The sequence below is a fragment of the Mastomys coucha genome, unplaced genomic scaffold (genome assembly GCF_008632895.1).
Source record: "Mastomys coucha isolate ucsf_1 unplaced genomic scaffold, UCSF_Mcou_1 pScaffold4, whole genome shotgun sequence".
Taxonomy (NCBI): Eukaryota; Metazoa; Chordata; class Mammalia; order Rodentia; family Muridae; genus Mastomys; species Mastomys coucha.
The window spans coordinates 2,204,237-2,230,825 of record NW_022196910.1 but is presented as its reverse complement, the minus strand read 5'-3'; the positions used below and the strand labels follow the sequence as shown (position 1 = coordinate 2,230,825).

Below are 26,589 nucleotides of genomic sequence, written 5' to 3'. Positions count from 1 at the left end.
CGCCTCAGTTGTTCTGTCCCTGGCTGGGTTGGGAGGCCTGGGGGTTGGGAATGGGATGACTGGGGGCTGACTGCAGAGCCCCATTCTCAGGGGCCAATCAGGCAGCAATCAGTCCTTCATGGATGTCCAAAGCTGAGTCTCAACATAGTGTCCTGGGGCTACTCCAACTGTAACCTGAAATCCAGCCCAAATACCAACAGAACCACCCAGAAAGCTGCCTTCAACTGACGGCCCTGCCTAGCAATCCAGAAAATCCCTGTGACTTATCAGAGCTGTTGCCACCCGCAGCACAGAAGAATGCCAATACTGACCTCATACCGGAACCCGTACTGCTGTGCCCTCAGGTGGCAAGATGTTACCATACGCTGGGGAACTGCAGCCTCCTGAGGACTCTGGGTTCTCTACCCCGCACTTTCCTTTGTTTCCCCAGAGTTGGCCTTGTGTTCTTGGCGTGACACCCTGACCCCTCCTCCACTCCCTGGCTTGTAGCTGCTGCTCCTCCCTGGAGGAAGGTCTGGGGAGAGGCAAGAATGTACACACTCCACCAGCCATAGGTTCCCAGCACCCAACCAAAGGCCTCTGGGGGTCCCTTGCGACTGGGTATTCATTATGGCTCAGATTCTGGCTAGGGACTAGCAGATTTGGGGTGGAGCCATCCATTGCCACCCCAAATATCGGGGCCCCACCTGCTGTGGCTGGACTGAAAGATCAATTGCCCGTCCCTACCTCATCCAAGCCAGGATCTCACTTGCCCAGGCTGGCCTGTAAATACCCCTGCAGATCTGAGCATTGGCCCCATCTGCCTGCCTCTGCCTCCTTACCAAGCCTTGTTGTATTTCTTCATTTGTCTGCCTCAGCTTCCCCGTGCTGAGTGGGGACTTGGCCATCGTAAATATCAAGTTGGGTGAATGCCAAGCTGCAAGATTCAAGTCCCCAGTTGCACCCAGCCCCCATAGACTCCCTCAAAGGACAGGAGTAGGACATAGGACTTCCTCAAAGGACAGGAGGCAAAGACCAGCACAGTCCCAGTCCCCATGGGAGGGAAGTGGATACATGGTCCAGCCATCAAGTATGGAGGGACCTTGAGGACAAAGGCCACTGAGGGACTCCACAGCAGGAAATGTCTAGAACAGTATTCATGGGGGTAAATACATATTTGTGAGGTATGCTTTCCCACCCTCAAAAAGCCTTGCACAAATTTGTCATTCAGCTGAAGTGGAAGGTCCCACTCGGTCCTTCTGTTAGGAGTGGTAGTGAGTCCTGACAGGCCTGTAGACCAGCTGTCTCATGTTCAGTGGGTGGAATAGAGCCAGGACTGGTGACCTACTGAAAGAGTGCCTGACAATAGTATGGACAAAAGGCAGATGTCAGAGGAAGGGGGTGTAAGGCTGGTGACATCTCAGCTTGAGAAACAGTGCCCTGAGGGTCTCTGAAGTATTGTGGTGACCATGGCAACTAGGACAGGCTAGCCCCAGACAGGAGCCCGGAAGGACCCCTAGCCTGATCCCTGGCAGGTGCCTAGACAGCCTGACATCTTGAGCCAAGCCATCTCATTAAAAACCAGCTCAAAGTGCAGCCCGTCTTGCTGGCTTTATTTGCTTGCTTGATTTTTTTTTTTTTTTTTTTTTTTTTTTTTTGGCTGTTTTGTTTTAATGCTGGCTTTGCAAGGAGAATGAGGTTTGGCGGGGAGAGGGAGCTGACCAAGTGTAGATTCATTCATCAGGGCGGAGTGTTCCCTGCAGGCAGCTGCAGTGCAGGATTTTGGGGGAATGCCACATCTTCCAGAGTCTCTGTGAGGACAAACCTCAGAGTTCCCAGCAGGAGCCTTCTGATTGGGGAAGCCTCTGATCCTACTATAGGCCACACAAGTGGACTCTGAGTCAGTTGAGTGGGGGGACCTGGACAACTGGGAGCTATAGAAAGTTCCAGAGCAATTATAGAGTGCCTGTTGTGATGCAAGCCCTGAGACACAGGGTCTATACCCTTGTGCTCCCTGAACTGACAGAGTTAGTGATCACTAAATGAGTCAATAGGAAGATGCACACATGGGAGGGATGTGATGCAGAGAAAGGTGACTCTTTTAGAGTTCGAGGTCAGCCTGGTCTAAATATGGAGTTCAGACCACTCAGGGCTATGTAATAAAATCCTGTTTCAAAAAGAATGATGCTGCTACTTTTGGTGGTGGTAAATATTTTTAAAGAGAACTAAAACCAAACACGACGTTTCAGTGGGTAAAGATGTTTGCCGTCAAGTCTGATGACCCCGTTCTGATCCCCAAGACCCACAGGAGAGAAGAAATCTCCGAAAGCTGCCCTCATGGGGGTTGTGGAGTGTACTTTCACTCCAGCAAGCACAAGATAGAAATACATGTGCTTTTTTTGATTCAATATTGCTGCTGGGGCTGGAGGACAAGAGATCTATCTTACAGATTTCTACCAGATGTGCCTGCCTCAGTACTCCCTCCCTACCCCCGCCCCCGGGCTGCACACAGTGTTGTACTGGCCAGAGACTGCTTTGGGAGCTCCCGTCTGGGCAGTGGAAGGCATCACCCAGCTCTGCCCTGCGCGCCACAGCAAACCCAGGCAGCGGCCCAGCTCCTCCTTCAGTGGACGCCGGCGCCCGGGACCCGCAGGAGGGACGAGAGCTGGGCTGGCTGGGGTGTCTCCTTCCCCTCGCACAGCACATCCCAACTTCCGTCGGGATGGAGTGTGTGCGGACTCTGTGGCTCAGCCTGACCCTGGCGCTGGTGCTGGGGTCCCGGGTGATTGGCGGTCACCCTCAGCCCTGCGGGGTTCCCACGCGCGCTGGGGCCTCCGTGCGCCTGGCTGCGCTCCTGCCTCGGGCGCCCGCTGCCCGCGCCCGCGTCCTAGCCGCCCTGACCACCCCTCCGCCGAGGCTGCCGTACAACCTGAGTCTGGAGCTGGTGGCCGTCGCGTCCCCGACCCGGGACCCCTCGTCGCTGGCCCGAGGTCTGTGCCAGGTTCTGGCACCGCCTGGCGTGGTGGCCTCTATAGCTTTTCCCGAGGCGCGGCCCGAGCTACGGCTACTGCAGTTCCTGGCAGCCGCCACGGAGACCCCGGTGCTGAGCGTCCTACGGAGGGAGGTGCGCGCGCCCCTCGGAGCCCCGGTACGCAGGGAGCGTGGGAAACCCTGGGGGCAGGGACGGGAAGCTAAGGCGCCCCACACTTCTCCAACCAGGAGACGGAGAGGACCCCTTTCCCAGCCCTTCCCTCCCAAGATGCCTTCAGCACACCTTGGCTAGAACAGTATGCCATTCTCCTTTTCCTGGGCTTGGACAGTGTGGGAAACCCTTCTAGAAACCCCATCTTTCCCTCCTTAAAGGCCAGACAACTCCTTACTCACAGCTCTGTGGTGGCCTCGAGTCCCGGGGCAGCACAAGTCCCCACCTCCGCGTTTCCCATACTTGATATGTCTTTGTTTCTCTGTGTGTGTCTGTCTCTGTCTCTCTCTCTCTCTCTCTTTCTCTGTGATGTTTTAAGACAGTCTCTCACTGTGTAGACCAGGCTAGCCTGAACTCAGAGATCTGCCTGCCTCTGTCTTCCTAGCGCTGGGATTAAAGGTGTGTGACATTACATCCAACTGGGTTGTTACCAAGGCAGGCCAGCAAAAGGCCCCACCCAGGGACAGAGCTCTGAAGGGACAGTCCCTGGGACACTGAAGACTTCAGGTCTTGTCACTAACTTGTCATGAGGCTGCATCCAGGGAGACCTTAGCCCCAGGGGAACATTAATGACCCATGTCTTGGTATCCCTAAGGCCCCCTGGGTCTGGTAGGAAATTCCAGACCCAAGCTGACAATGACTCCTGCTTCCACACCTGGGAATGGCACCTGTGTGTGCTGCCAGCTTTTGAGCCAATATTGTCTCCTCTGGGATTGGCCTGGTCTCCCTACACAGAACAGTGGCATCCTTAGCACCATGGCCCTGCCAGGCAGCAAGCAACCTGTGGTTTTTAGGTGTCTTGGGCTGTCTTGTATTCTAATTAGGCAACAGGACCCAGCCCCAGAACTTTCTGAATGAGCTGAATACCAAGGGACTCCTGGGGAGGTGGGCAGGACTAAGTCAGAACTGAAGAGGCATGAGCTCAGGAGAGTGGCAAGACTCTTCCTGAAAAATGGTGGCAAGGTCTCCATAGAGAAGAGCCAGCAGAGCTGGGTTTGGAAGGATGCATAGGAGTTGGTTGGCATAGAGACGACTGCTATATTCAAATAAAGTAAAGTAAGGGAGGGCTGGGTTCAAGGTTCCTTTGGTAAGGTGCATGTCTGGAATGCAGAAGGCCTGCATCCCAACCCCAGCATGGCATCAACTGGAAGTACAGGCTTGTCATCCAGGCATTCTGGAGGTAGAGGCAAAAGGACCAGGAGTTCAAGGTTTCATAGTTACGTAGTTACGTAGCAAGTTCAAGACCAACCTGGCAACATAATACTGGGAGGGTAGTGGAGAGCCACTATAAACACCAGTGAGCTGAAGGTGAGGCAAGATAGTGTGCCCAGCTCTCAAGAATGTAGATTCTGTCACAGAGTGGATGGGTGGAGCTGTGGATACAGAGGTGGACAGCTCTGACCGGGACCACCTCTTCCCAGACCCCGTTCCACCTACAGCTGGACTGGGCTAGTCCCCTGGAGACCATACTGGATGTGCTGGTGTCCCTGGTACAGGCACATGCCTGGGAGGACATTGCTCTAGTACTCTGCCGTGTCCGGGACCCTGGTGGCCTGGTGACACTCTGGACCAGTCGTGCTAGCCAGGCTCCAAAGTTTGTGTTGGACCTGAGCCGGCTGGACAGCAGGAATGACAGCCTCCGGGCTGGACTGGCCCTGCTGGGGGCGCTGGAAGGAGGGAGAACCCCCGTTCCCGCAGCAGTCCTCCTGGGCTGCAGCACTGCCCGTGCACATGAGGTCCTAGAGGTGGCACCACCAGGTCCCCAGTGGCTGCTGGGCACACCACTGCCTGCGGAGGTACTGCCCACAACCGGCCTGCCACCTGGGGTGCTGGCGCTGGGGGAAACTGAGCAACCCTCCTTGGAAGCTGCGGTCCACGACATGGTAGAGCTTGTGGCTCGGGCACTCAGTAACGTGGCCCTTGTGCACCCAGAGCGGGCCCTGATTCCAGCGGTGGTAAATTGTGAGGATCTGAAAACAGGCGGATCTGAGTCAACAGGGCGCACCTTGGCTCGGTGAGTAGGGGCCAGCCTGACATGGTCCTCTGTGTGTCAGGTCATGAGATCGATCAGGAACGGGTGCCCCAGTCAGAACAGAACTTAGAGGGTTGGATGGCTATCCCTCCATCCTCAAGACTAGATCTCCCATGGGTTCTAGGCAGGTACTTATCGATGGAGGGGCAGTTCTCTCAGAATTGAGACAATTCTTATATTCTATATTCCACAGGTTTCTGAGCAACACTTCATTTCAGGGCCGCACAGGGGCTGTGTGGGTAGCAGGTTCCTCTCAGGTGCATGTGTCTCGGCATTTCAAGGTATGGAGCCTGCGCCGGGACCCGCTGGGTGCCCCAGCCTGGGCAACAGTGGGCAGCTGGCAGGATGGACAGCTGGACTTTCAGCCAGGGGCGGCTGCTATCCGAGTCCCATCTCCATCTGGCACTCAGGCCCGGCCAAAGCTGCGAGTGGTAACCCTGGTGGAACACCCGTTCGTGTTCACCAGGGAGTCTGATGAAGATGGGCAGTGCCCGGCTGGACAGCTGTGTCTAGACCCAGGCACCAATGACTCAGCCAGGCTGGACGCACTCTTCACTGCACTGGCGAATGGCTCAGTGCCTCGCACACTGAAAAGATGCTGTTACGGCTACTGCATTGACCTGCTGGAGCGGCTGGCCGAGGACCTGGCCTTTGACTTTGAGCTCTATATTGTGGGGGATGGCAAGTATGGGGCCCTGCGTGATGGACACTGGACAGGCCTGGTGGGTGACCTGCTGGCCGGTCGGGCACACATGGCTGTGACTAGCTTCAGTATCAACTCGGCTCGCTCCCAGGTGGTGGATTTCACCAGCCCTTTCTTCTCCACTAGCCTGGGCATCATGGTGCGCACGCGAGATACAGCCTCGCCCATCGGGGCTTTCATGTGGCCCCTGCACTGGTCTATGTGGGTGGGCGTGTTTGCTGCCCTGCACCTCACAGCGCTCTTCCTTACCCTGTACGAATGGCGGAGTCCCTACGGGCTCACACCACGTGGCCGCAACCGTGGTACCGTCTTCTCCTACTCCTCCGCTCTCAACCTCTGCTACGCCATTCTCTTCGGACGCACTGTCTCTAGTAAGACACCCAAGTGTCCTACTGGGCGCTTCCTCATGAACCTCTGGGCAATCTTCTGCCTGCTGGTGCTATCCAGTTACACAGCCAACCTGGCTGCTGTCATGGTCGGGGACAAGACCTTTGAGGAGCTCTCTGGAATCCATGATCCCAAGGTGAGGACTGGGAGGGGCTTAGGGCTGTGGTCAGGATGGGGTGGACACTTGGCTCAGCAGGGACAGGACCATCTCCGGCCCATTCCCTTCTCATCGAGAGAGTCATTAAGTGCAGAACTGGCGTGAACCAGGGCCTTATGCATGCTGGATAGGAACCATAGCCCTGCCTCTGCCCCATACCTAGAACCTCTCTTTTTGCCACAGCCCCAGCTCCAATCATGACCACACCTCCATTTTTGTTTTTTTGTTTTTCAAGACGTGCGCCGCCACCACCACCACCCACCTCCATTCTTAAGCATCAGATGTTTGTTTTAGCTCAGTTTGCAGCCCAGGCTGGCCTCAGACTCAGAGAGACCTGCCTGCCTCTGCGTCCTGAGGCTGGGATTAAAGTCAAGTGCCACCATGACGGGCCTAAGCAATTGGTCCTTTAAAACCACTAGCTCCCACCGCAGGGATGGCAGGCTTGCTGAAGCACATCTGGTTTTATTTTTCACCTTTTATGTTTTCTGGAGTTCATGGTATTTCCACAGCAACTTCCCTCTTAGGGATCTAGCTACTCATGTCCTGCTGACCTCCCACCCAGCCTTGTGTCCCTTGCAATTGGGTGCTGCCTAATGCTCTAGACACCATAAGTGGTTGATGGCTGTGGCCAGGTGAGGACTGTGTGTGTGTGTGTGGGGGGTGAGAGTACAAGAAATTGGTGTCTCCAGGGTTCCAATGTAGAATATTTGCGGGTTACTGAATTTGAGCTCGGGACCCTACACGTGGTCACACATGCAGGCCCTGTTGGGGACACCAGCTGCAGACTGAGCATGCCTCCTCTGCAGCTGCACCACCCTTCCCAAGGCTTCCGCTTTGGCACCGTGTGGGAGAGCAGCGCAGAGGCCTACATCAAGGCGAGCTTCCCCGAGATGCACGCACACATGCGTCGCCACAGCGCACCCACCACTCCGCATGGAGTGGCCATGCTCACGTAAGTCTGTGGGTACGGTGCAACTTCGGAGGGCCACCTGCTTCTCAGACCCTACTGACCTTGCCTGGCCCTGCCCCACAGGAGCGACCCGCCCAAGCTCAATGCCTTCATCATGGACAAGTCTCTACTGGATTACGAGGTATCCATAGATGCGGACTGCAAGCTGCTCACAGTGGGCAAACCCTTTGCTATTGAGGGTAAGTGCGTGGTGGGGCTCCGGGGGGGTCGCAGCTGTAGGTGCCCGCAGCTTTAGTGGAGCCCTCTCAATCTCCGCAGGCTACGGCATAGGGCTACCCCAAAACTCGCCGCTCACCTCCAACCTGTCGGAGTTCATCAGTAGGTACAAGTCCTCAGGCTTCATTGATCTGCTCCATGACAAGTGGTACAAGATGGTGCCTTGCGGGAAGCGGGTGTTCGCCGTGACGGAGGTGGGCAGGCGCCTGAGACACAGGGTGGGGAGCCCAGGCTATGCTTGCATGCACTCCTGCTCGCCCTAAACAATCCCAGCTCCAGTGCCCCTTCCTTCATGAGATCTCCCTAGCTGCCCTGCAGGGGAGGTCCTCATCCCGATGCTGCGTGGGGATTTTCTTGCTGTTCACAGACGCTGCAGATGGGAGTCTACCACTTCTCAGGGTTGTTTGTCCTGCTGTGCCTCGGACTGGGCAGTGCGCTTCTCACCTCTCTGGGTGAGCATGTCTTCTTCCGCCTGGTGCTGCCGCGCATCCGCAGGGGCAATAAGCTGCAGTATTGGCTTCACACGAGCCAGGTGAGGAGGCAAGACAAGGTAGGGCGGGACGGGCGGGCACCCCAGGAGCCTACTGAAACACCTGTCTGTGCCCCTAGAAGATCCACCGAGCCCTCAACACAGGGCCGCCTGAGGGGCAACAGGAGAGGGCGGAGCAGGAGCGCAGGTGAGCACCGGGCGGGAGGGTGGGTCACAGGCTTAGCGGGCAGACAGACTGTACTGCCTCCTCCTCTCTGTCTTAGCGGCCCAGAGGTCCAGCAGCCTGCAGCCGACGGTGCTGGACGCTGGAGGCGGGTGCGCCGAGCCGTGGAACGGGAACGGCGCGTGCGTTTCCTGCTGGAACCTGGGGAGGCTGGGGAGGCTGGCGGGGACCGCCCGTGGCTCTGCTCCAACGGGCCCAGGCTGCAAGTGGAACTGCGGGAGCTGGAGCTGCGCATTGAGGCTGCACGGGAGCGGCTACGCAGTGCGCTTCTGCGGCGAGGGGAGCTGCGGGCTCTGCTTGGGGACGGTACCCGGCTCAGGCCACTGCGCCTGCTGCACCCGGTGCCCGCCGAGAGCTGAGGAACTACACAGCCACACTGTCCACGACAGTTTATTCTATATACAAACACGACTCTGTACACTGCAATTAAATAGCGTGGAACGTGCGCCCCGCGTCCTGAGCCGCCACCTGCTAGTCCGGGCCTGGGCGCTAGGCCCTGCGCGGGCGCGGTGTGGAAGGCACTGGGGAGCACCAGGCGGCCGGTGGCCTCGTGCCCATCGCCGCCCTGTCCCGGCCGCTTCCAGAACCTTCGCCGCCAGCCCCTCTCCCTGCAGACCACAGCTCTCTCGGGCTCGGGCCGCGGCTCCGCTGGGAGCCGGGCACGACACCGCTCTCAGGACCCGGCAGGGGCGGGTGCGTCCTCCAGAGGGACCCCAGGGTCAGGTTGTGAGCTGTCCGGGGCACTGGGGGCTGCTGGCCGCCGCTCCAGCAGTGAGGCGCTCAGCCCCGACAGGAAGGACGCGTCCGAGATGATGGCGGCAGTCTCGGCGACCCAACCTAGGTCACTGCCGGATACTGATGCCCCAGCGCCCAGTGAGCCAGGCCCAGATGCCCCGCCAGTGGGTGCGGGGCTGGAGCTGGGGCCCAGCGCGAGGGGAGGGCTGGGATCTGGGGTAGCAGGGGAGCCAGAGTTGTTGTTGAGGTCGTCAGGCAGCGCTGTGGGGGTCCCAGGACCCAGGGGTGGCGTCTGCAACAGCATCTCCTGGATTCGGATCTGCTGCAGGATGGCGGGCAACTCGTAGTGGTGGAAGAAGTAGATCATGGAATGCTGTGGAGGTCAGGTGTCAGGGTGAGGGCTTGCTCACCAGCAGAGAGGTCGAGCAGACAGGGACAGCAGGTTAGGGGTTGCCTTTTAAAGGGGCGTGGGCCTCACCTGGATGAAGAGCCAGGAGGTGACCAGGGCCAGGCTGCTGTACTGCCCGTTAAAGCGGTAGTGGTAGGCATAGAAGGCGAAGTGGTAGAGGTAGAAGAACCTGCGGGGGCGGGAGAAGCTACCCTGCCAGACAGGCCCCTCCCTGTCCCACCCAGGGCCCAGCTTGCTCATCTGACCCCACCTTCACCTAACCCATGCACCCCACCCCCCATCCCACCCCATCCCCACCTCAGCCAGTGCCGCTTGCTGGTGTTGGTGTGGCAGCAGATGGCATCATACTGGTCGGCCAGCCACACGATGAGGATGATGTAGAAGGCCGTGGTGGTGTCGTTGAAGAACTCAGACATGATAGCCTCCATCCCTGCGGGGACACGCGGCGGGGTTGGCGTGGGTGGGGCGGGGCAGGGGCAGGGGCGCAGCGGGGGTCCTCACCGACGAGAGCCAGGATGACGGTCAGCAAGGGCGCTGCGGGGAAGGCGATGGCCATGTTCATCTCCAGCATCTGCAGCAGGTCCACTGCGGGCACAGGGCGGCCGCCCATGAGGGCCTGGGGAGAGCCCACCCCACCCCCGGCCGGCTGGGACTCACCGATGAAGACGAAGATCTGGTGGTGCGAGTATCGCAACAGCATGGACACGCTGAGGGTCTGTGGGAGGGTGGAGCAGGGTCAGGGGTGGGAGGCCAGGGAGACTTCAATCCACACGGCCCCACCTCCAGAGCACCAGCCACTCACAAAGATGACCATGATGACAAAGGCTGCCAGGTAGGATGTCCGTGCCATCCACATGCTGACAAAGCGGTAGTGCTCCCCAGAGACCACATTCCTCAAGAAGCCTAGGGGAGGGAAGTGTGAGCAGTTGGGTCCCTGCCCTCCCTCCCCTTGCCCCCTTCTCACCTCCCCAAGGCCCACCTTTGTTCTCCTCGTTCTCTGCCAGGCCCTTCACACTGGACATGAGGATGTCATCGTAGCCCAGGAATTCATCCAGCAATAGACGGCTGAAGCGGTCCCCGAAGCACTGGTCCCGCGTGGGGTCTGAGTGAATGGGGGTCAATATTGAACAAAGGAGCCAGGAAGCCCTCTGCAGCCGAACCATCCTTGGCCTAGCCCCAGCCTGTCTCACCTAGAGTAACCACCATGACAGGAATACTCAGACGCTGGCGTGTGGCTTGCGACAGCCGCAGGAAGCCATATTCCAGCGAGTACTCCACAATGTATTCATCCTGTGGCCACACTGCAGACAAGGACAGAGTGGTCAGCTGGTCCCACCCTCAGCATGGCCTTGGAACCCTCCTGCCTGGGCTGCAGACCTTTTGCTGGTGTCTCAGGAAAAGGGAAGTCCTGGCTGTCGTTCAGGGCATCGGCACCACTCGGCGGCTTGAACACCTTGGGCTCAATGTCCAGCTCAAACTGCAGGCACAGGGGACCGAGGCGTCAGTGGAGCCTGCAGGAGGCAGCCCATTGTTCCACTGGGTGAGTGACCTCAAGACTGTGTGCCCAGAGCACACTCACCTTGATGGAGCTGTTGGTGAACATCTCCACAGTAAGCTCTTCTTCCTCCAGCTCCAGGCCCCCAGGCTCCAGCTCCAGGCCACCGAGGCCCCCATCACAGAACTGCAGGATGACTGGTGCCCGGCTCGAGTTGTGGCGCACCTCCACCCGCAGGACACCCTCCCGTGGCCATCGATCTCGAACGTGCTCCAAGCAGTTGATGGGGGACCGGGAGAAGACAATGTGTATGTAGGCGAGGACGAAAAGCACAAACAGGGCCTGGGTGGGGTAGGGGGGAGAGCAGTCAGCAGGGGGAGGGACACACCCCTCCCAGCTAGGAGAGGCAATGGCTGCCTGTGCCTCCTTGGGAGCGATTTGGCCTAGGGTCCCCACTACAAAGGTTCCCTGTACCCCACCCTCCAGCAGTCTTATGACCTTCAGGCCCAGCAGGTGCTTCAACATAAAGCTGCCTTTGGAGACCCCTGATCTCACTGGCTAAGAATAGCCACTGTCCCTAGCGAGGCACCCTCTGCCCTGCTCCTGGGGCTGGCAGGAGTCACAAGGACACAGCTGACCAGCCCTTGTGGGGCCCAGGCATCTCAGCAGGACCAGGCTACCCTGCCTGGGAAATGTGGCTTCACCTGGAAAAGGTGCACTCAGGAGACCCTGGGCATGTTGGGAACATGAGTGGTGCACAGCTGTGGTAGCTCCTGGAATGGAATGGGTGGGAGGCAAGAACTCTGCTCAGTACCCTAGAGGCTTCAGGACGCCCTGCTGAGACGGACCAGGCCACAGATGCTCAAGTACATTTTAAGCAGGGAAAATGTGAGCCAACCAGATGGCTCATTTGATAAATAAGCTTGCCACGAAGCCTGAGAGCTGAGGTCAACCCCCAGGCCATCCATATAAGGTGAAGGAGCATCTGACACCTGCAAACTGTTCTCTGACGTCTACACTGTGGGATACATGCTCCCACATACATATGGATTCATATATAGCAAAATAAGTATTTTTGTTTGTTTTCAAGACAGTGTCCGTGTAGACAAGTCTGGCCTTGAACTTGTTCTGTAGACAAGGCTGGCTTTGAACTCAGAAATCTACCTGCCTCTGACTCCCATGTGGTGGGATTAAAGGCATTACCAATTATTAATATTACTTACTAACCTCAAATACTCCTTTGCCTAAGCAGAGTTACTCAAGGGGTCCCAGTCTCTGGGAACATCCTTTTCTTTCCCTGCTCATGTGTAGGTGACTGTGTGTCTGTGTGTCTGGGGCATTCCTAACTCAGTGGTACCTGTGGGTCACAATCCCTTCAGGGATCATCTAAGACCACAGGAAAACACAGATGTTTACGTTATAATTCACAATAGCAAAATCAGCTATGAAGTAAAACAGAGATTTCATGATTGGGGGTCTCCATGACATGAAGAACTGTATTAAGGGTTACAGCATCAGGAAGGCTGAGAGCCTCTCGCTGCCCTAACCCATGCTGAGTGGAGGCAGAGGTGTTGTCCACACGCACCACAGGCTTGGGGCTGCAAGAGACCCTATACTCCATGCAGCTGTCTCGGGCCCCAGCTGACACCCTAGATTCCCACCGTGTCCCTGCTGGCTGTGTACGGACCCATGATAACCAGGACCCTGGCCCAATAAGGTGCCCAACATGGAGTAGGGTGCCGGGAATCATCAGGTCCTTACAGCCCTGCATGCTCAGTGTGTGCACTCAAGTCGCTACACTCTTCAGGAATAAGACTGGACTCCCAGACCACAATCCCAAGGGACTCAGCCACAGCAGGCACAGTAGGGCCCTCCCCACCTGCTGTCAGGCAGTGATGCAGGGGACAGAAGAGGACAGGAAGGTCCTGCTCCATACCCTGGTGTGCCTGCTAACCAGGCCTCTCCTCTGCAATCTGGTGCCAGAGCAGGACCCACAAAGCACCCAGCCCTCCTAGCAGTGACCTGAGGGAATGCAAAGCACACATGGAAGGCCCTGGGACTGACACGAAGGGTTTTTGTTGGTGGTGGTGTTTTTTTTTCCCCCACCAAGACAGGGTTTCTCTGTGTAGCCCTGGCTGTCCTCGAACTCAGAAATCTGCCTGCCTCTGCTTCCCAAGTGCTGGGATTAAAGGCGCATGCCACCACTGCCTGGCAAGAAATTCATTTCTGTATCAGGTGAACTGAAGGCCAAGCAGCCCAGGCTGAGACCCCAGCAACCACATCTTCCAGTCCAATCCAAGAGCCAGGAACTGTCTCAGGCCATGTTCTACCTTGTGGGCATCTAGAGTCAATGGGAGGTAGCCACTGGATTCGGGGACATAGCCTGGGTCCTCTCTTCCCACCATGGCCACTATGGCCAGCCCACACGCCTTCACCTGTCACTGACTAGTGCCAGGCATCCTACTCAAGCCCTCAGGCACTCCTCCTTCATCTGCCCACTCAGTGCCACATACACAGACACTGAACCTGGTCACACAGGCCTGGTGGGGCTGCATGCCATCACCTTCTGCAGATACCTCAATGCCACCACCTAGTGGGGTTCTCAGGATACCTCCTACCCTGTAAGCAGGGGGGTATCTCACTGTCCACCCAGTGTGGTGTCTGGGCTGTCAGTCCATCTGACCACTGGGAAACCTGCACTGGGTACAGACTACCAGCCTCAGCCAGGATCTCCATGCGATCATGACCTACCCAACGGTGCCACTTAGCACTTTCCAGGGCTCAGATCCACTGAGAGCAGGGACTTGAGCGGGTGCCACACACCTCTTTGCCCCTTATCCCTGAACATCCTAAGGTCTAAGGCACCACGCTGTGCCCCTCTATCCCATAGCTGCCTACTTTCAGTTCTTGAGGCTGTGAAGCCCTGGGTCTCTGTAGGAGCTGACACCCAGGCTGGGGTGGGAATAGGGTGCAGGGTGGTACAAGTCTAGCAGGCCTTGGCTGTCAGGTACGTCCCCTCTATGAAGGTTGGGTGGAAGCTGGGCAGGCAAGATGGGCAGGAAACACAGCAAAAGAGCTCCCCGAAACCTCAGCAGCTCCAGAAACCAGCTGCTGTATGGCTTGTTTGTCCCAATTAAGAAAGAGGGTGGGGTCTGTCATCCAGACAACCCTGTCTCTGACTAGACATCAGGCACCCAGAGCTGAGGGCTACTACTGGGGACTGTGAGGGTGTGGAGGGCAGGAAGGAAGAAGGGGCCAAGGCTCATGGACTGGAGCCTGAGGGGACCCCCACATTTGTCTTGAGCTCACGCTGGAACCACTTTTATCAAACCCCCCAACGGACAGCTTTGGAGCAGTGCCTGGAGCCAGTCCCAAATTCACCCCTCCACTGGAGAAGGCAATGCCCACCAACATCAGTACTCCAGCCGCCATGCCATGACCCAAAGACCAGATGGCCCAGGCAGCTCCTCAGAGAGACAGCCTGGTACCCATCCCTCTTGAGCAGCCTTCGTGACCGAGAACCTAGTGTCTCCCAGGAGCACAGCAGGAAGACACAGCCAGGGCAGGTGCCAGATGGAGAGATCCCTGGCCCATTTGGCTGTGACTGTGTGGCTGACCCTAGTGAGGTGATCTCACCCAAGGCCACAAAAGACCTGGCAAGAGTCTGACAACAGTGAAGTGACAGAAAAGAGCAGTGATACTGGGAGGCGGGGGGCGCAGGGGACTGTCTTCAGGGGAGGTTCGGGGTGTGTTGTGATGGGACTGACTAGTAGATACTGTACTCAGAGAAAATCAGGGTAGGGTAGAAATGATAGGCGGGGCAGGGTCTCCAGCACAGGAGGTGGTTGGTCCACAGTGGAACCTCAGGGTGGGATGGAAGTGACCATATTGTTCTCAGTGGAGGTGCAGGACAGAATGGGAGTGAGAGGTGGGAGGGTGGACCCTGGGCTCTGGTCTTGGGTGGAAAAATATGGGGGCCTGGGCTCCCAAGTGGCAGAGTCAGAGGCCAAAGAGCAGGAGGCGGGGCCTGAGAACTGAGGAAGTGGGGCCAGAGGTAGCATTGTTGAGAAAGATTGGCATCAGGGTATCCAGGGGCCAAGTGGTAAAGCTGCAGGGGCGGGCAGGTGGATGAGTGCTGGGGTCAGAGGTCAGGGGTCAGAGGTCACCTTGAGCAGAACGAAGAACTCAAAGAGACGGCGGAAAGCAGGTGGGAAGAGGCGTGAGTAGGTGACGGCCATCTTGAAGAAGAGCGCGTGGAAGAGCCGGTCGCGCACGTTGATGAGCGGGTTGGGGTTGAGATTGGGGCCGCGCGGGCCGCGCACGGGCGCCGCGCCGCCACCCCCGCCGCCGTTGGGCCCGGGCCCAGGGGCTGCCGCGTGCTCCGACATCACCGCCCCGCGTCACCCCGGCGGCCCCCGGCTGCCCCCCGCCGCGTCCCGGCCGCCGGATCCCCCCCGCCGCCCCCGGCCGCCGCCGCCTGCCCCTTTGCTCGCGTCTGTCCGGCCCGCGACGCCGGCGAGAGCGCCGGGCAAGAGCGCCACCCGTGCGCAGGGAACGCTGGGATTGCCACGGCCGCCCGAGGAGGCCGGGCTCCGGGGCGGAAGGCTGGAACCACGAGTGGGCGGAGCCTGACTGTGGCTCTCAAACTTCACGCCCATCGCCTCAGTGCTAAAGGGCTGAGCACCATGGAGTTCAATGCCTTTCCCCGGTTCTCCGTCAAGCTTTGTCCGGTCCCATCTGCATTGGGCTCGCTATCTGCAGAGGCTACCCGGAGCGGATTAGAGAGCAGCCCCGTTCGTTCGCATCAATTCACTCCCACGTACTGTGGCCTGGCCTGGGGCGGAGTGGCGTGTCACGATTCATTTGCACTGAGCTTTATTTTTTTAGAGACAGGGTTTCTCTGTGTAGCCCTGGCTGTCCTGGAACTCACTCTGTAGACCAGGCTGGCCTCGAACTCAGAAATCCGCCTGCCTCTGCCTCCCAAGTGCTAGGATTAAAGGCGTGCGCCACCACCGCCCGGCTGAGCTTTATTTTTTTAAAAATTATTTTATATATGTGACTACACTGCCGCTGTCTTCATACACACCCGAAGAGGGTTGTGAGCCACCATAAGGGATGCTGGAAATATAACTCGGGAGCGCTGGAAGAGCCGTCGGTGCTCTTAGCCGTCTCTTTAGCCCAGGGTCAGGGTCGGGCACCATGCGTTCGGCGTGGGAAGGTATCCGGGTTAGCGGTGGTCTAGCTGCGGGGCGTGGCCGAGTTGCGGGGCGTGGTCGAGCTGCGGGGCGCGGTCTCAGAAACAAGCCGAAAGGTTTGCACCCACCAGCGGGCGGGGCGACTTTGCCAGTCTTCTTGGCATCTGGTTCTCCATTCGCGCAGGATTAGAGGGGGCGGAGGCTTCGCTATGGCCACAGCCTCGCTTAGGGGCGGGTCCGCTGAGGCCTCGTTACCCGCCCTGCCCGGGGAGGCAGGGCTCCCTGACCCTGCTCATTAGCATGTTTTCATTAGCGGCCGCGGTGCTGAGGGCGAAATTCCACGGGCATAGCTTACTAGCATACACTTTCACCATCGCACCGACATCACAGATCCCGCGCCGATCCGGCTGGGCGGCCCCCCCGAGGGGCGGAGCCTCGTAGTGTCTGATTTGCATACGGCTTCCCAGAAGGCTTCGCGGGCGCAAGCTTCTCCCAGACGGCTATATTAATTAATTAGTATGTGAGCTTTTACGCGCATAGATAAATATTCTGAGCTCTGTTACGAATGGTGACCTTTTTTTTAGACGTGTAAAGACATCACTTTAAATATCCAAATAAAAAAAAAAAAACCTCAACTACCCTATGTGTGAAGTAATTTGCTTTTCTGGCTTTAAATACCTGAGGCAACCGAGCTGTGTTTGTGCTCGCTTCGGCAGCACATATACTAAAATTGGAACGATACAGAGAAGATTAGCATGGCCCCTGCGCAAGGATGACACGCAAATTCGTGAAGCGTTCCATATTTTATCTCATCTCAAAATAATGCAAATGACCTTTTGAAGTCCCCTTTTCCACCGTAAGTGCCACTCTCCCGCACAGTCTCTCTGAACAAGGGCAGTTATTGAGCGGTTGCTGCGCACGCAAGGGAAGCTGTCTGTTTTTAGGATGTAGCAAAGCGGCGCCGTGCCCTAACGTTGTGCGTCTATATAACTCCAGCGTGAGAGAAGGACCAGGAGTTTCTGTGTGATGGAGCAAGACAAGTGTCTCTGCATCCGGACTGGGCGGCCAGGGAAAGGGAGGGGCGCGTCACGGGCTGAGCGAAGGAACCCCTCCCTCCTAGCTTTCAGATACCCCAGAGTCGCGTCTGCTGTTGCCCAGAACACCTTGCCTACAATAGACACCTAATAAATGCACCAGTCTTGAAACTATTATGGAATACACTCGCCACTTATTAGAAAATACAAACGTCGCCGGGCGGTGGTGGCGCACGCCTTTAATCCCGGCACTTGGGAGGCAGAGGCAGGCGGATTTCTGAGTTCGAGGCCAGCCTGGTCTACAGAGTGAGTTTCAGGACAGCCAGGGATACACAGAGATACCCTGTCTCGAAAAAAACAAAAACAAACAAACAAAAAACAAAAAAAAAAAAAAAAAAAAAAAAAAAAAAAAAATAGAAAATACAAACGTCCCTGGGTGACCCGAGCAGCAAAACCTAGGCTGACCTTCGTGGAGAAGCAATGGGGTCCTCTCCAGCACAGGCCAACACTTCAGCCAGTCATATTGCTCATGACCAGAGCAGGCAAAGCTTGACTGAGGGAAGGGATTTTACTTTATTTACTTTTTGAGTTTGTGGTCTTGCCTGGCTGTCCCAGAATTTGTGTAGACCAGGCTGGCCTTATATTCACAGTGATCCTCCTACCTCTGCCTCCCAAGTGGTGATCTCAAAGGCGAACGGTCACCACACCCACAGCAGAAACACTGCCACCCAGACCGGAGGCACTGCAGAGATGCTCTGTCCCGGGGAGGCGTGGCCCTGGCAGAGAGAGTCATCCTGGGGCCCGGCCAGCTCCCCGCAGCTAGAGCCAAAATTCTTAAGATTTTTGACATCTATACCAGCTACTCCAAGAGGACTCTGCAAATATTAACTCATCTGATTTTCAGACAAGGAGCCTGGAGTCCAGAGAGGGCTGATAAATACTTGGTGTCACAGAGTGTAATGGGGAAGGAGAATTTTTGTTTGTTTTTTTAACACAGGGCTTCTGTGTAGCTCTGGCTGTCCTGGAACTCATTCTGTAGACCAGGCTGGCCTCGAATTCACAAAGAGCCGCCTGCCTCTGCCTCAGGAGTGCTGGGATTAAAGACGTGCCACCACCACCCAGCTACACGGAATTTTAAAATTCCATTCATTTGCGATCTCAAGACAGAGTTCTAATACACTACACTGCTAGAAATACAGAGTCTTGGGTTCTGGGGTGTCTGTGGTTTTGTTTCTGGGATCGTCAGTCACAGAGCAGCAGGGACAGGGTTTGAATGTGGCACATAGTCCTCACAGCATGGAATAGGTTTCCTTATTTGTTTTTCTTTCTTTCTTTCTTTTTTTGTTTATTTGTTTGTTTTGTTTGGTTGGTTTTTTTTTGGTTTTTTCAGATAGGATTTCTCTGTGTAGCCCTGGCTATCCTGGAACTCACTCTGCAGACCAGGCTGGCCTCGAACTCAGAAATCCGCCTGCCTCTGCCTCTCCCGAGTGCTGGGATTAAGTGCATGTGCCACCACTTCTTGTTTTTATTTTTCAACCACTTCAAAGTTCAGAAATTTCTTCGAGCTCAGGGGTAGGACAGAAGGAGGGAGTGGCTGGCCTTTCTAATGGGTAGGAGCAGAGATGTGGCAATACTTCACAGCACACACAGGGGTTTTGTTCAAATTTCAGCCCCTGCTAAGAAAACGAAGGAAACTAGACTGATTTACTCATTTTTTATGAGTACCTGTGCACGACACACATGCAGTGCCCACAGCGGCCAGATGGGGGCGTCGGGTCCCCCAGAGCTGGAGTCACAGAAGGATGAGAACACTGGGGGTGTGAGGGCTGTGAATGTGGATGCAGGTGCGCTACAGATGGAGAAGAAAGGAGGCGGGGAGGGTGGGCTGGGGAGATGGCTCAGTGGTTAGGGCACTAGCTGCTCTTGCAGAGGACCTGGGCGCGGCACCTGAAGTTGCTGTCTCAGGACTCAGCACAGTGGCCCGGACGCCCTGATACCCTGCTAAGCCTGATGTTTACCCCACACAGCATGGCTGCTCTGACCAGCGCTTTCTTTATTCCAAAAAGGTCTTCAGTGTCCCAGCACCTGGGGCTTCCTGCCTGCTCACAGGAACCTGCACTGTCCACAGCTTGGGACTACCTGGAGTCCAGTGCTCCACTGCACAAACTCGAAAACCACAGCAGGGCTCACAGAGGATGGATTTGTCCAAACCACAGAAATCCAAAGAGGTGGGAAGAAAGCCACCCTTCAGAAGTATCCAACTGATGCTCCCGCCCCGTGGCCCAAGGCCTCTCTGACAAGCTATGAGAGGTCTTTGAGACTCTCAGGAAGGAGTGTAGTCCTGGATCTGTCTGCCTGTGTTCTGTGGGTGGGGCAGGACCCCAGCCCCTCAGGAATGTTTCCCTGTGTCTGTATGTTTTGAGGTAGGGTCTCCTGTAGCCCAGGTTGACCTGGAACTCTTTGTAGCCAAAGATGACCTTGAACTCCTGATGCTGGAGGCTCAGCTGCCCAGCTCTGGATTGACAGCCAGGCATTCATTCCCTGACCCATCTACAGATGCAGGTTGAGCTCCAGCACTGAAACCCCACTGCGTAGCAGACCTCACAAGGTCAGCCAGGCCTTCTGGGAGCACCACCCTCACTCCCAACCGATTGCCTTCTCCCACCCTCCATATTTTGCACTTGGTATTCGACCAGAAAGCCTTTTCGGTTTTTGGACTGGGAAACTCCTACTCATCCGTCAATGCCCCAGCTTCCAAGGCCTCCTCCTCTGAGAAGCTTGCCCTGATTCCTGTCTATACCGCCCGCTGCCCACTATGAGATGTCCGGAGAGGGAACAAGATGCTGGTAAGTCCCCCCGTAGTGGCAGAGAAGGCTCCTACGCAGATTTTAGGATTTAGGGTTCCACCCAACAGTTCACTACCGTACAGGAGTAAACTGACCCTGGACTAAGTCGGAAGCCCACACACACACCCTCGCTGCCTGCCGCTGCCTCAGTTTCCCGTAACTACTACGGGAACCGTGGGCCCCTCCCGATCGGCCGGGATGCTAGAGTGGCTCCGGCGGGCGGGGGTCCCGGCGGCCGAGGGGGGACTCAGGAAGTCGCGGCCACAGGAATTCGGCGCTTCCACGCCTTATAAGGACATTTGCTCAGCCAGCCAATCGGCGGCGGGGGCGGCGCTCAGCCCTGTCCCGGGTCGTCCGCCGGCAGCCCGTCCCTCTGCCGGTCCCTCTGGTCCTCCTGTCCCGCGCCGGGGTCCCGCGCCATGAGCTCCACGCAGTTCAACAAGGGCCCGTCCTACGGGCTCTCGGCCGAGGTCAAGAACCGGGTGAGTGGGCGCGGGGCTCGCCAGCCTCGAACGCACGACCCATGCAGGAGCCGGGCCAGCCTGGCTTTGCTCTACCCTGACTGACGTCCATGCGGAGGGTCTGGGGTGCTGCGGGGAGCCGTGGCGTCTGGGAGGCTGCCTTTGATCCGCATCACCGGTGTCGCTTCCAGCCCCGCCCCTGGACCTCTCAGTCCCCCCAACTCCCCGCCCCGGGCTTCCTGCGCTCTGCGCTCCCTAAAGGATGTAGGTTAAGGTCCGGGAGAGAGAAAGGGAGCGCACGGTTGAGCCGGGGGTCTGGGAGTGCCCCTGAGGCCCCGTCTTCATTACCTGGCCAAACTTCCCGTTTCATCTAGCCGCTCAAGTTGGGGACAGGGAAGGGGGCGTGGCCGGTGGCTTTCTTAACAGGGTGTGGTCCCCGTCCAGGGCTCCCACACACACCTGGGGAAGGGCTCACTAAGAGGAGCCTCGAACGCAGGAGAACAGTGAAGTCACCAGGGTCAGACGGACATCTGGAGAGCCACACAGCAGGGTGTGCCGAGCTGATGAGGGAGACACTGATCAGGGCTCGGGCCTGACATCCTGGAACCTTCCAGATCGATACGCCAACCACACACACACACACACACACACACACCTAGCACCTGAGAATGCAAACTTCACAGTCAGCAAAGCCGAGCAACCTGCCTAGGCAGGCTGAAGCTACCAGTCTGACCCACCTCCGTCTGGCACCTGCCAGGTTCCCACCAGAGACTTGAGAGGCGTGCCTACCTCATGCCACCCGTGTTGCTATCCTCAGCCCCCAGGCTCAGAGAGGTTGTTCTAGCTCCCCAGAGACACACAGCATGTGCAAGTCTGACGACCCTGCCCAATTCCTACTAGGCGGGCTGGACACCTCCCTGGAACAGAGAAGGTGAAAGAAAGAATGAAGAAAGTCCCGAGGATAGAGCTTTAGGAGCTGGGTGGGGCCAGGGACAGGTCAGCACTTGCTACACAGGGGATGAGCTCTCAGATTCCCTCTGACTGTGGAGCTGGGAAAGAATGACCTCGAGCAGCCTCCAGGGGTCACAGAAGGGTTGCATCTTCCACTAGGACCGGGGATCCAGAGACTTTTCTGCCTGACCTACTGCCTCAGTTTACCCCCTGGCTGGCCCATATCCGGTGGGGCTTTGGTCTGTCCGGTTGAAGAGCCTGGCCACTGGGGAACAGCTGGTCTTGATTTAGACCCGGGAGGCCACCGCATTCCTGGTAGTTTGTGGCCATCAGGCAGGAATGCGCTGAAGGGCAGTGGGGGAGGGAGGTGGCCGCAGCGGGCGGGACTGGGACCCTGCCCTCCTCCTTGGTCCTCAGAGTGGCCAGGGACGTGGCACAGCTGGACCAGGCATGCTTGGCGTCCCTGGCCGACCCCTGCTCCCCTCTGGGCTGTCCCTGCTTATTCCTGTGGGACAGGGTGGCTCCTAGTCGTGGGAGCAGCTGGCCCCGCCACTCCTGCACCCAGCTAATCCCACTTCAAAGAGTTTTCAAAGACAGGAAGGGGAAAGGGGGCTCCTGACACCGGACTCTTACACAAATCGGTCCAGATAAGAAAAGGAAAACTGGCGGCTGGAGAGATGGTGGCGAGCACTGACTTCTCTTCTGAAGGACCCAGATTCAATTCCCAGCAACCTCATGACAGCTTACAACTGTAACTCAAAAATCTGACACCGTCACACAGACATAAATCAGAGAAAGCACTAATGCACATAAAGTAAATATTTAAAAAAGAAAAAAAGAAAGACTGCACTCCTTGAATCCTGACAGAGGCAGGCGGATTTCTGAGTTTGAGGCTTGGTGGTCTACAGAGTGAGTTCCAGGACAGGGCAGAGAAACCCTGTCTCAAAAAAAAAAGAAAGAAAAGAAAAAGAAAGAGAAAGAGAGAAAGAAAGGGAAAAAAAAAGAAATGGGGAAACTGAGGCCAGGAGAGCGGAGGTTTCTTCACTGGGCCCACACAGGGCAACTCTCCTGCTGCCAAGAGAACATGAAGGAAGTCTGTATCGGGATCACGGGGCACGGGACTCCCGGTGCGGGTGCTGCCACAGGTGGGAAATGAGTATGTACAGTGGGGCGGGCCTCCTGGGGAGGTCGGCCAGCTGGACTGCTGCTCAGCCACGAAGAGGAATAGGTCTCTTCTGTGTCAGGAGAACCTTCTGGAGGTTGCCCTCAGCCCGATGCGAAGCCCTCTGCCTATAGGAAGTAAGGAGGGACTGGCGTTGGGCCGGTAGCCGAGCTGGTGTACAGTGCTGACTTAGCATGCACAGAGTGCTGGTTTCATCCCCAGCACACCAAGGCGACACGTGTCATCCTGCTCTAATGGAGGTGGCGGCAGGAGGTGGCCACAGCCTGGGCTTCCTGACGCTCTTCTTGCCCGGCTGTGTCTGCCTCATCTATGAGGCCATTCCTACAGGGTGTGTCTGTGCCCCACTTTAGCCCTAGTTCTTTGCTTCTCCAGCTCCTGTCCAAATATGACCCCCAGAAGGAAGCCGAACTCCGAAGCTGGATAGAGGGACTCACAGGCCTCTCTATTGGCCCTGACTTCCAGAAGGGTCTGAAAGATGGGGTTATCCTATGCACGTGAGTGTTTATCATCTCACACAGACATCACCCTGAGCTCTCCTCGATGCATGGCTGTTGTATGTTGTATGTTGTATGGTTGTATGTTTCTGTTTTGTTTTGTTTTGTTTTTTCTTGTCTTATTGCATGGTCTCTCTTTTGTTGTTCAATCTCTTTGCTCACTGTGTTGTCTTCTTATTTTATTATTTAGGGCTTACTTCATTTTTTATTTGTGTCTGTGCATGTTCCCCCCTTTCCTGCTCCCCACCCCTCCACTCCTCCACCTCTTCTACCCCCCCACCCCTGTCTATGTGCACATGATTGCACTTTCCTCAGAGGCCAGAAGAGGGCGCGCTCCAATCCCCTGGAGCCGGTCGTTCTGACATGGGTGCTGGAAACTGATTCCAGGGCCTGGAGCAACAATCAGCCTTAAGCCCTGAGGCTCTTAAGCCCCTCTGTCCAGCCCCTCCTTGCCTTTTCTTGCTGTTTTGCTTGGTTTCTGGTCGCATCTCTGTCCTGGTCTGATGTTTCTTTGCTTTCTTGCATTCTCTGAACACCCTAGCTCTTAGCATTCCTACCCTAGGTTTCTCTTTCCTGCTTCAGTGAATAGTGCTTCTGGAAATCTCTCCATCTTGTGTGCTATGCACTTGTTCGGCTATTCCACAATTGTGCACATGAAAAAAAATTGTATTCAAAATCTCAGATTTCCCCCAAACTCCGTGTTTTAAGATTACATTCCTAGCATCCAGCAGCAGCAGCATTGTGTGGTGGGTAAAGGGAAACTGAGGCTGGGTGGAGGCGTTGAGGTTTCCTGGAAAGGCATGAGCTTGCTGAGGTCAGGACACCAATGGAAGGTCCTGGGTCATCTCTTCCCAGACTCATGAACAAGCTGCAGCCGGGCTCCGTCCCCAAAATCAACCGCTCTATGCAGAACTGGCACCAGGTGAGGGGCTGGCGAGCAGATGGGAGAACAGGGGACACAGCCTGCCCAGCCTGTGTGTAGTCAGTGATCCCAGATCACCACCGTTCCCTTGCTCCCTTCCAGCTAGAAAACCTCTCCAACTTCATCAAGGCCATGGTCAGCTATGGCATGAACCCTGTGGACCTGTTTGAAGCCAATGACCTGTTCGAGAGCGGGAATATGACACAGGTGCAAGTGTCTCTGCTTGCTCTGGCGGGAAAGGTAAGGTCTGGGTGGACAGCCCAGGGCTACCTAGGGAGAGGGCAGCCCAGGGCCACCTAGGGAGAGGACTGGTGTCAAGGAGTAAGGAACCAGACCCACACAGGTCATTCCAGCCTGGCAAGGTGGCCCACACTTTTAATCCCAGCACTGGGGAGGGAGAGGAGGTGAATCTCAGAGTTCGAGGCCAGCCAGCTTTACAGATCAAGTTCCAGGACAGCCAGGGCTCCATAGTGAGACCCTGTGTCCAAACAAAACAAAACAAAACAAACAAACAAAAAACAACCAAACAGACTGGAGAGATGACTCAGCAGTTAAGAGCACTGTCTGCTCCCCCAGAAGTCCTGAGTTCAAATCCCAGCAACCACATGGTGGCTCACAACCATCTGTAATGGGATCTGATGCCCTCTTCTGGTGTGTCTGAAGAGAGCAATGGTACAACTCGTATACCTAAAATAAATAAATCTTTTTGTTTGTTTGTTTGTTTGTTTTTTGTTTTTTCCTGAGACAGGGTTTCTCTGTGTAGCCCTGGCTGTCCTGGAACTCAATCTGTAGACCAGGCTGGCCTCGAACTCAGAAATCCACCTGCCTCTGCCTCCCAAGTGCTGGGATTAAAGGCGTGCGCCACCACCGCCCGGCTTGTTTTTTGTTTTTTGTTTTTTGTTTTTTTGTTTTTGGTTGTTTGTTTGTTTTAAGATTTATTTATTTAGCCGGGCGGTGGTGGCGCACGCCTTTAATCCCAGCACTTGGGAGGCAGAGGCAGGTGGATTTCTGAGTTCGAGGCCAGCCTGGTCTACAAAGTGAGTTCCAGGACAGCCAGGGCTACACAGAGAAACCCTGTCTCAGGAAAAAACAAACAAACAAACAAACAAAAGTCACCACGCCTGCCTCTGGGGAGGAGGGAGAATTTGCTGTCCAGAATGTACCACCTTTCAACAAGAAATTGGAGAGGTGGTAAGAAGTCCCTATAGTGGACTTGAAGGTTCCAGGCAGGGCCAGACACCTGGGGGTGGCGATTGTATCCACTGGTGGCTCCCCTTACCCCCATCCAGGCCAAGACCAAGGGGCTGCAGAGTGGTGTGGACATCGGGGTCAAATATTCAGAGAAACAGGAGAGGAACTTTGACGATGCCACCATGAAGGCCGGCCAGTGTGTCATTGGGCTGCAGGTCGGTCCCAGAGCCTGGACAGGGCCCTGACCCCTTGAACTTCAGGGAAGGCTTGGAGCCTGGCGGCAACACTCTAACCCCCTCCCGCCCCCTGCAGATGGGCACCAACAAATGTGCCAGCCAGTCTGGCATGACAGCCTATGGTACCAGGAGACATCTCTATGACCCCAAGAACCACATCCTGCCTCCCATGGACCACTGCACCATAAGCCTCCAGATGGGCACCAATAAGTGTGCCAGCCAGGTGGGTCCCACCCGGCACCCCAGTCATGACTCCCCATCAGTCCTGGGGGATTCTAGCCTTGATTCTAGTTCTTCCTCGCTGTGCGTGCTTGTAGAAGTGACGGCCCTACTCTGTGCCTCAGTTTCCCCAAAACGCCCACCTCCATCTGGTACTCTAACCTTTTTGTTAAGTTGAATGGGTGTGTCCCTGAGGTTTTGGGGGACCTCAGAAGGAGATAGTGGGACATTGGTGCTAAGGCGTGGACAAAAAGTTGTATTTCATTTTATTTTTGGGTAGAAGGCTGGGTTTGAGATGAGGCCTGACTACATAGCCTGGAGCTATGTATATGAGTACACTGCAGCTGTCTTTGGGCGCACACCAGAAGAGGGCGTCAGATCACATTACAGATGATTGTGAGCCACCACGTGGTTGTTGGGAATTGAACTCAGGACCTCTGGAAGAGCAGTCAGTGCTCTTAACCACTGAGCCATCTCTCCAGCCCTAGATTAAGGCTTGAAGAAACAAAATGTTTTTGCCTTAAGCTGTGGAAGCCGTTTAGAGTTGCAGGGAGTGCACTGAAGGGGTTAACCCTTCCTTCTGAGCCCCACTTGCCCTCCCCCCGTCTCCAGGTGGGCATGACGGCTCCAGGGACCCGCAGGCACATCTATGACACCAAGCTGGGCACCGACAAGTGCGACAACTCTTCCATGTCCCTGCAGATGGGCTACACACAGGGCGCCAACCAGAGCGGCCAGGTCTTCGGACTGGGGCGGCAGATCTACGACCCCAAGTATTGCCCACAGGGCTCTGCAGCTGACGGGGCTCCTGTGGGGGGTGACAGTCAAGGCGAGGCCCCTGAGTACCTGGCCTACTGCC

At 56.4% G+C, this 26,589-nt stretch overlaps 3 protein-coding genes and 1 non-coding gene across 6 annotated transcripts in view; 3 read left to right on the top strand and 1 right to left on the bottom strand.

The window, feature by feature from the left end:
• The first annotated feature begins 2,701 nt into the window (after positions 1-2,701).
• Grin3b (glutamate ionotropic receptor NMDA type subunit 3B) lies at positions 2,702-8,804 on the top strand. Its single transcript, XM_031349685.1, has 9 exons — positions 2,702-3,127; positions 4,603-5,195; positions 5,407-6,439; positions 7,267-7,412; positions 7,494-7,609; positions 7,689-7,840; positions 8,014-8,178; positions 8,256-8,323; positions 8,400-8,804. The coding sequence occupies exons 1-9, from the start codon at positions 2,702-2,704 to the stop codon at positions 8,716-8,718; spliced, it is 3,018 nt and encodes a 1,005-aa protein (XP_031205545.1). The 3' UTR covers positions 8,719-8,804.
• Positions 8,734-15,529, bottom strand: Tmem259 (transmembrane protein 259). Of its 3 annotated transcripts, none has more exons than XM_031349684.1 (11): positions 15,165-15,528; positions 11,083-11,340; positions 10,881-10,980; positions 10,694-10,804; positions 10,483-10,605; positions 10,306-10,406; positions 10,161-10,218; positions 10,005-10,037; positions 9,801-9,933; positions 9,573-9,672; positions 8,734-9,467 (listed from the first exon to the last, which is right to left on the bottom strand). In XM_031349684.1, the coding sequence occupies exons 1-11, from the start codon at positions 15,384-15,386 to the stop codon at positions 9,033-9,035; spliced, it is 1,674 nt and encodes a 557-aa protein (XP_031205544.1). In that variant the 5' UTR covers positions 15,387-15,528; the 3' UTR covers positions 8,734-9,032. The 3 variants fall into 3 exon arrangements, with proteins under 3 accessions (XP_031205544.1, XP_031205543.1, XP_031205542.1); XM_031349683.1 differs by having other exon boundaries at positions 10,005-10,088; positions 15,165-15,512; XM_031349682.1 differs by having other exon boundaries at positions 10,005-10,218; positions 15,165-15,529.
• A 1,364-nt stretch (positions 15,530-16,893) lies between these two features.
• Positions 16,894-17,000, top strand: LOC116076646. The gene has a single exon (XR_004113045.1). It is a non-coding gene; the product is annotated as a U6 spliceosomal RNA (small nuclear RNA).
• Positions 17,001-20,401: 3,401 nt separating this feature from the next.
• Positions 20,402-26,589, top strand: part of Cnn2 (calponin 2) — an 8,169-nt gene continuing 1,981 nt past the window's right edge. The window contains exons 1-7 of the mRNA XM_031350327.1: positions 20,402-20,555; positions 23,041-23,162; positions 24,018-24,084; positions 24,187-24,329; positions 25,304-25,490; positions 25,588-25,734; positions 26,343-26,572. Coding sequence (XP_031206187.1) covers positions 20,493-20,555; positions 23,041-23,162; positions 24,018-24,084; positions 24,187-24,329; positions 25,304-25,490; positions 25,588-25,734; positions 26,343-26,572 — 959 coding nt within the window. The 5' untranslated portion in view covers positions 20,402-20,492. The remainder of the gene's footprint in view (positions 20,556-23,040; positions 23,163-24,017; positions 24,085-24,186; positions 24,330-25,303; positions 25,491-25,587; positions 25,735-26,342; positions 26,573-26,589) is intronic.

Coding starts and splice junctions, on each gene's coding strand:
- Grin3b (XM_031349685.1), top strand. CDS start 2,702: ATGGAGTGTGTGCGGACTCTGTGGCTCAGCCTGACCCTGGCGCTGGTG. Junction 7,413..7,493: donor CATGGAGTGGCCATGCTCAC/GTAAGTCTGTGG, acceptor CCTGCCCCACAG/GAGCGACCCGCCCAAGCTCA. Junction 7,610..7,688: donor CAAACCCTTTGCTATTGAGG/GTAAGTGCGTGG, acceptor CAATCTCCGCAG/GCTACGGCATAGGGCTACCC.
- Tmem259 (XM_031349682.1), bottom strand. CDS start 15,386: ATGTCGGAGCACGCGGCAGCCCCTGGGCCCGGGCCCAACGGCGGCGGG. Junction 10,606..10,693: donor TGTCATGGTGGTTACTCTAG/GTGAGACAGGCT, acceptor CCATTCACTCAG/ACCCCACGCGGGACCAGTGC. Junction 10,219..10,305: donor TTGTCATCATGGTCATCTTT/GTGAGTGGCTGG, acceptor ACCCTCCCACAG/ACCCTCAGCGTGTCCATGCT.